Source organism: Leguminivora glycinivorella, chromosome 1 (assembly GCF_023078275.1).
Source record: "Leguminivora glycinivorella isolate SPB_JAAS2020 chromosome 1, LegGlyc_1.1, whole genome shotgun sequence".
Classification (NCBI taxonomy): Eukaryota; Metazoa; Arthropoda; class Insecta; order Lepidoptera; family Tortricidae; genus Leguminivora; species Leguminivora glycinivorella.
Genome location: NC_062971.1, coordinates 14,326,487 through 14,334,343, shown reverse-complemented (window position 1 = coordinate 14,334,343; position 7,857 = coordinate 14,326,487). Strand labels below are relative to the sequence as shown.

The window sequence follows — 7,857 nt, the reverse complement described above, 5'->3', positions numbered from 1 at the left end:
TTTCTGTATAATTGTTTTTTTCCCGTATATTTTCCCAACAAATGACTCAGATAACTGTTGCTTTTGATTTTGAAAAATATTTTTATAGAACTCATTCGAATTTGTGTAGTTATCAAAATTGAGCACGTGTGCAGATCGCCTGAGAGAGTTAACTCCTGGCTGGGGCTTGAACATATTTTCCTGTTTATGCTCAGAACTACCCAATAATAAGTATTATGACAACTGCAGCGTGCTGCAACCAAAAAATAAAATCTGTTCTAAATCTGCTTAAATTCAGTAATGTGGTTCAAAAGTTCACATTAACGTTCAAGCAACAACATAACTTTCATATCTTTTTATTTAATTCGAAACAATTTTTTTTATACTACGTCGGCGGCAAACAAGCATACGGCCCGCCTGATGGAAAGCGGTCACCGTAACCTATGGACGCCTGTACATTTCACCTATATCTTTTTGTCAATACTGGAATTACAGAATTCTTATTAAAATTTCCATTTAAGGGAATTATATCAATTATATTGTACGACACGTTATAAGTACGTGTTGCTCATTATGGCCTTTCACACGTCTTAAGAAAACGCCGCTTTTTTCATCGTCCAACAACGCCTCAAGTGTGCCTGCTCTGAATACTAATTTTTGAATAGTCACTGGCGCTATCGCTATTGCATTCAAATTGCACTCTTTAACGTCTTTATTTGTTAAATATTAAAGTCTACTCTGCAGTAAAACCATATTTGTTTTAAAAGTAAGTTGAAAAAACACCTGTAAATTTGCGTTTGAAGTGAACGATAATTGATAACTAGGTATAGGTAATTGTTTATTGGATATTTAGAATAAGGTGAAATATACTGGACATCAATTTACTAAAAGGTTAATTTGACGTGTTTAATTAGTATGGTGGTTGTAATGGATTTCTTTGTAGTTTTACTCCATCGTGGTTGTAATTTTAACTGACTACGTACATATATGACGACTAAAGTACCATATTACATTACAAAGATAAATAAAAAAATGCTACAACTTTGCGTATTACGTATTTATGGTTCCACCTACATATTATTTCCAAAGAGATATTATTTTTAAATAGCTTTGCAGTTGCAGACAATCCATTTGTAAGCAAAGAAAACATTATCGACAGGAATTAAATGCCTAAGAAAAAAAAACAATAAACAGCTGTAGCAAGCATAATGGCATCGCTATCAAAAACTGTAACTTACAAATTATTAGGCCATGCGACTTATGAGGTAGTAAAATCAGTGCTCAAACCCAGAATCTTTTTGTATTCTTCTGTCACATTAAATGAGCACAACGCTTATTCGATAAGCTCAAGTAAATAGTACAAATCATACACGAACCCCTGACAGACGTGTGCATCAGAATGACTGATTTTATGAGCTGAAATAAACACCAAGACAACATTTATACATTTATTTATTAATCCAAAACATCAATACAAGATATAGACTGATTGTATTAAGTATAATGTACGGACCACATTATACTTAATACACCCGTGAATGATATGACAACAGATTAGATACGTTATACTTAAATCACCAATATAGTACACTGAACAGGTTTGTAGCTCCGTAGTTCGTGGCTGCTAGACGGCAAGTGCCCGTTACTGCCTCGTGCTTGCCCTTTTATAACGTCGGGTTTGACAGTTGCGGATGTACGTCACGCGAAGTGTTGCCAGTATCGTCGTCGTGGTGGCGCCATCAATGCCAGGATTGCCAGGGCGACAACATCCGGCCGTCCTGCGTCACGAGTTACTCCTGGAACTCGTTAGGACCTGATGCGGAAGCTGTGAACATAAATACACATAGGTATAACGTATGTCAACGATAAGAATAATATAATAGCATTCAGTTCCATTATTCCATAGCATATGAAATGTTTGAAAGTATCTTGGTTTAAACTAGGTAATGTCACAATTACCCTAGTCGTGTATCACCAAATACAATATGCAATAGTGTTCATCACAGATTTCTACTGCATATTATCTCACAATTCATAGCTCATGGAATGTTCAAAGCTTTAGCATTAGGTCTTTTATAATAAATTTTGCAAATGTATTATGCAATGTAATTGAATATAATATGTTTTACTGAAACAGTCTTTCACTACGACATAAATTAATCGCATAATTAAGTTTCATATATCATAAATAAATACCTTTCATCGACAACATCCGGTTACTCCTCTATATGAATCCTTGGCTACATATTTTCTACGCAAGCCGTTCCATCATACCTTTTCCATCATTCCTTAATGCTGTGACATCGATAGGATTTTATAAATTATCGTCAACAATTGCATCACTCGAATCCTGTATCCGAAAAACACCTCATTGGGTACTGCGGCTGTTTTGTTGACAGTGCTATCACCTGCTTTGCTGGATACTAGGTATATGCATATCCCATTAATATACTCTGTCTCGGCCGTTCGAGCGAGGTACGGCTGTCGCGATAATATGACGTCTTATATGCCTAGCGTTGCAATACTCTAAATAACTTTGAAGTAAATGCGCTACCCGCGTCACAATCAGTCGTTCTGGGTTACCAAAAGTCTTATAAATCTTCGTTAGCTCGCAAATTACAAATGTAATTTTAATGTTTTTAACTGCAGAGATGAATACAAAATGAAAGAATCCACGAAGTCTAGCAAATAATGTTTTGTTGTGTTGTTTTTACGAAAGAGCCATGGAGGTCATCCATGTGGAGAGTAATTTACTTTATTTCTTATTACTTTAGTTTACTTTGTACCTATTTTATACGGTCAATGAAATAAATATATGTTTACTGTTATGTTTTGAGTATTAAAAGCGGACGATGGAAAAACCTTTATTACCTAACACTTTATATTCATTAAATGTCCGTTTATTAGACTCGGCCTCCCCTGACAACAATACAAATAGAGAGTCTTGTACAGTAACTGACAATAACCAGTCATCTTCAGTTACACATTAGGTACGGAATAAGTTTCGTTACTATCCATTGACAGCTCACCCTATGGCGTTACGTCGAACAAACCGATTTACTTATACGTGGCACTATTTTTGTTTAATTAACGTATACATATTTAAATTTATTTAACGCAAACAGTCTGTAGTGATTTTAAATTGAATAACCGTTAAATAATGACAGAATCGTTATAGTCCGGTTACGATTGCTAAATAATTCTAATAATTTAACGGAGTGAAATGTCTTTTCATCTTTTGTCGTTTGTAGGCTATAAAAATGAACTAGCCGTTCCCCATTTTCAGTCAAAATCATCAAAATAGGTACTGAATAGCGTCTGTATAGAAATTAATCTGCAATTTAGGGTCAAAATTTCAAGCACTGCATTGTATTAATCAGTAAACTTTTCTTTTAGATCGGCTTATTTGACGTCAGTTTTATTGATAATTACACACAAGATGTTTTACTTAGACTAGTCAAATCTTGCGATTTACACTGAGGGTACTTTGAGAAAATATTGTTTACTATTAGCTTTATGCTCGCTAGATAAATCTGCACTCGAATTAATGACTACGTTTTTTTTTATGCTTAAGACTTGTGCCGGATCAAACGTGTGATGATGCTTTTGTGCTTCTTGAAATTTCGTTCTACATATTATAAAATTAGACCCATTTAACATGGTCAACAACATATGGTTGTACGTTGTTAGCCGCAACTGCTTCGGTAACTACGAAAGGAACGTCATGTCTAAACCCTTAAACTAATAGGTTTTATTTTGAATGGTTCTAATTTATAACGATGTATTAGGTCTGCTGCTAACAGTGAAAACGTACCACAATATAATATAAAAAGAAAACCAAAAAAAAAAGCGCATCACACTCTGTATCATTTAAATTTACCTTTTATAAAACTTTCATCTTGCGTGAGACTTCAATAGATTATATTTAAACTTCAACTTCTTTCTCAGGTTTAGGCTTTAACTTAGATTTGCACGCAGCTTCTATATGACCAATTTTACTACATAAAGTACAACGGATAGTATCTTTCACCATACACGTATTTCTTTTATGTCCCATTTCGCCACATCGATAACAACCCTGGTTATTTAACTGATTTCGACTGCTAGAAGGTGTCTCAGTTTTGACGGCAGAGTCCGACCTATCATCATTATTATGGCTTGTTGAACCATTGTTTCCATACGCTGGCTTAGTATACGAATGAGTCTTTTGAATAGGGGGCTTATCAGTCGCAGTGTACGTCCTACCATGCAAAAATGCAGCTAAATCTTCACAGTATCTAAAGTTACCTGCCTCAACTGCCGTACTTATATTGCTATCGCCAATTGAACCAACAATAATTGAATTGATATCCCTTTCACTAAATCTTAGCAGCAATCTATCAATTTTACCCTTTTTTTGAAAGAAAAACTCGTAAAGAGACTGATTAGGCAAGGGCTTTGTGTCGACTAACTGTTTGAGCAAATTGAACATGCACCGTTTCGTTTGGAAAGTGTCCGACAACGTTTTACGCCATTGACGCCATTTCCATGACGTCCACCGAGTTTCGTTTTTCTGAAGAGAATCTAACCACGTTTTAGCAGAATTACGTAATTTTTGCAACGCTTGGTATTTAACCATATTATCCGACCAACCGAATGCACTCGCGTTAGCTTGAACCACATTTAACCACATGTCTATATCGTCTACCAGAGGGTCATATTCGGGAATAACTGATGACAGGACAACGTTTTGACTCACAGTTGGCGATCTCTTACGGCCACGTTTCCTTCTTTTTCTTGAGGCATGTTCACTGCTGGAGCTTGAAGTTGCCGAGTCCGAGGACGAGCTAGACGATGTGCTCGATACTGACGAGCTTGAGCTAGTGTCACGTTTCTTTGCGTGGCGCCTCGACTTTTTCCGATGGCGTGGCATGGCGTGGTGCTGTTACTCTTCACTTCTGATGAAATAAACACCAAGACAACATTTATACATTTATTTATTAATCCAAAACATCAATACAAGATATAGACTGATTGTATTAAGTATAATGTACGGACCACATTATACTTAATACACCCGTGAATGATATGACAACAGATTAGATACGTTATACTTAAATCACCAATATAGTACACTGAACAGGTTTGTAGCTCCGTAGTTCGTGGCTGCTAGACGGCAAGTGCCCGTTACTGCCTCGTGCTTGCCCTTTTATAACGTCGGGTTTGACAGTTGCGGATGTACGTCACGCGAAGTGTTGCCAGTATCGTCGTCGTGGTGGCGCCATCAATGCCAGGATTGCCAGGGCGACAACACGTAGGCAAATGGGTAGTAAATCATAGGATATAGAATGTTGCAAATTAGGGAGTCCAACTTGAAGTATGAATGACTGCCCACTTTATGAAACACATTTCTACAAAAAAACTATTTTTCTCAAACATGCAATGAAATATTGTCTTTACGTTCCTTAAAATGGGCTGGGAAGTATCGCTTTTTGGGCGCAACAACTCGAGAGGACTGTAAAGGGATTTCATATTATTTTTTAGGCCTAGGCCTGCAAAGTAACTTTTTTTTATAAAATATTGTCCTTTAGAGCATTTTTTTTTTATTTCATTGTATGTTTGAGAAAAGCACTATACATGCCTCGGCGTGAAAACGGATTCCCGGCCTCGTATCCCTATCCGGCCTCGCTCGCACGCTCGCTCGGCCGTATATACCCACTTGGCCGGAAATCCTCATTTTCCCGGCCTCTGATGTAATGTACTATTGCTTATAAAATCGTTAATCTTGGCCTAAAAAATCCGAAAAATATATATGTGCAGGTAGCAAATAGGTAGTAAATCATAGTACATACATTGTTGCAAATTAGGGGGTCCAACCTCGACATACTCAGTTTGGGCAGTCATCCTGACGTCAGAATGACTGCCCACTTTATGGAAGAATTCTCTAAAAATAATACTTTGCTCATAAAATCGTTATTGCTAAAAAATCTGAAAAAAATATATGTGTAGGTAGCAAATAGGTAGTAAATCATAGTATATACATTGTTGCAAATTAGGGGGTCCAACCCCGACATACTCAGTTTGGGCAGTCATCCTGACGTCAGAATGACTGCCCACATTATTTTTGGAAAATCTTTTTTTTAACTTAGGTAGCAAATATGTCAATATAGGTAGTAAATAGTAGCAAATAGGTAGTAAATGCTGATGGTACTCCAACATCGATCTGCCACTTTGGTCAGTCATTCTGATGCACACCTGACAGACAGGTCCGATGATATATCGATTATAAATGAGCCGCACCGTCTGATTACGAGTCGATACGCTGCCGCTGCCGCGGGGAGCGGTAATTTACACGCGCGTTTTTGTGCTCGTGTCACGTGCTTCTACTAAGCTCAATAAGCCTTAACATGCGTCCAAAATTAGTTAAAGAGACGATATAATAAGTGATAAAAGTGACATTTCTTAAAACAAAAGTAATATCTCATCCCTGTCGTATCTTGAGTTACGTGACTCGGATATCCCTGTGTATCTTTAGGTACGGATATTTGTTTAGCTTTTCTTAGATACAAAACAAACAAAATTATCTAAGAAGTGTTTAGGACCTACATTGTACAATTGTTACATTACCTAATTAATCTATTTTTCTACTACAGCACTCAAATCTGCCAATTAGATTATTGTCAGCGGTATCGAAATTAAGTTCATTTGAGTAACGATAAGAAAGTCTAGTATTACTGCTAGCAGTAATCATATGAATATAGGAGTACTGTTATTTCTTTTTAAAACACAACTTCCAGTTTATCAGGTATGTATTAATTTGTAATTTTTAATAAATAATGTGATGTTACGGTTCATAATTTAAATCAAGATGAAAAAATAAACTGAAATGCGTTTTACATATTAGATATTGCAAAAGACCAGCGCTGGAAGTCACCAGCAACACGCTGAGATGAGGCCATTTCGTGGCACTTCATTACTTTCTGTCTTGTTGTTATTATGTGTTCTTTGTCTTGTCTGTGTTCACGAATAAATGTTTATTCTATTCTATTCTATTCAAAACAAAGGTAAAAATCATAAGTTTATCAAATAATTTTACATTCGACATTTAAATATTCTTGAACGCAACCAAATTTTTCGTAATTGAAAACCGGCTTATTTTCTATTTCTCTTGTCTAATGTTTGACATTTGTAAACTTTTGACGAAACTTTTTGAACTAAGTATTGTGATTCTGGTGAACAATGTACTTCCGAAGAAATCAAGGCTACGGCGATCAAAGTGACTGACAATTCGTTACCTGAAAAGTCGGATAAAGCGCACCAAAAATGTTATTATTGTTTTGAAATGGAAATTGCATAAAATGTTTCAACTTTCTCTGAAACCGCGTTGTTGGCATATTTTGAAGAATTGTGCAACAAGTTCTCGCCATCATCATTGTGGACAGAATATAATAGTTAAGATCCACACAAATATTCCCATTCATTATATGAAGTAGGTACTGTAGGTAAGCAACCAATTTTATTATTCTCGAATAAGTATTTATTTGGCTGTCGTAGAAAAAGTATAGTATATAATCGTAACATTATGAAGGCTATAAAAGTTGAGTACCGCGGTTAGGTCACGAGGCTTGCCGAGTGGCCTAAGTGAGGTACGAGACTTTTATAGCCTTCATAACGTTACCGTTATATAATATACTATTATTTAAGTCGAAGCTACAAAAGTTATAAGTTGAAGTTTTGCACCCTAGGTTGCATTTATAAAGTTTACAAAAGATAAGAAGCGATATTGAAAAATTTTACCCTTAAGAGGTTAAAAACCAGCCAGGAGCGTGTCGGGCATCGCTCAGTGTAGGATTCCGTAGTTTCCCGTATTTTTCTCAAAAACTATTCAACTTATCAAGT

General features: G+C 36.1%; 1 protein-coding gene across 2 annotated transcripts; it reads right to left on the bottom strand.

Annotated features, from left to right (window-relative positions):
• Nucleotides 1-1,401: 1,401 nt before the first annotated feature.
• Nucleotides 1,402-4,975, bottom strand: LOC125231385 (putative uncharacterized protein DDB_G0271974). 2 transcript variants are annotated; one of them, XR_007177610.1, is made up of 2 exons: nt 2,176-3,743; nt 1,402-1,804 (listed from the first exon to the last, which is right to left on the bottom strand). XR_007177610.1 is itself a non-coding variant. In XM_048136833.1 (2 exons), exons 1-2 carry the CDS (start codon nt 4,889-4,891, stop codon nt 1,763-1,765), a joined length of 216 nt encoding a protein of 71 aa, XP_047992790.1. In that variant the 5' UTR covers nt 4,892-4,975; the 3' UTR covers nt 1,402-1,762. The 2 variants fall into 2 exon arrangements, 1 of the variants encoding a protein (XP_047992790.1); XM_048136833.1 differs by lacking the exon at nt 2,176-3,743 and adding an exon at nt 4,718-4,975.
• Nucleotides 4,976-7,857: the final 2,882 nt, after the last annotated feature.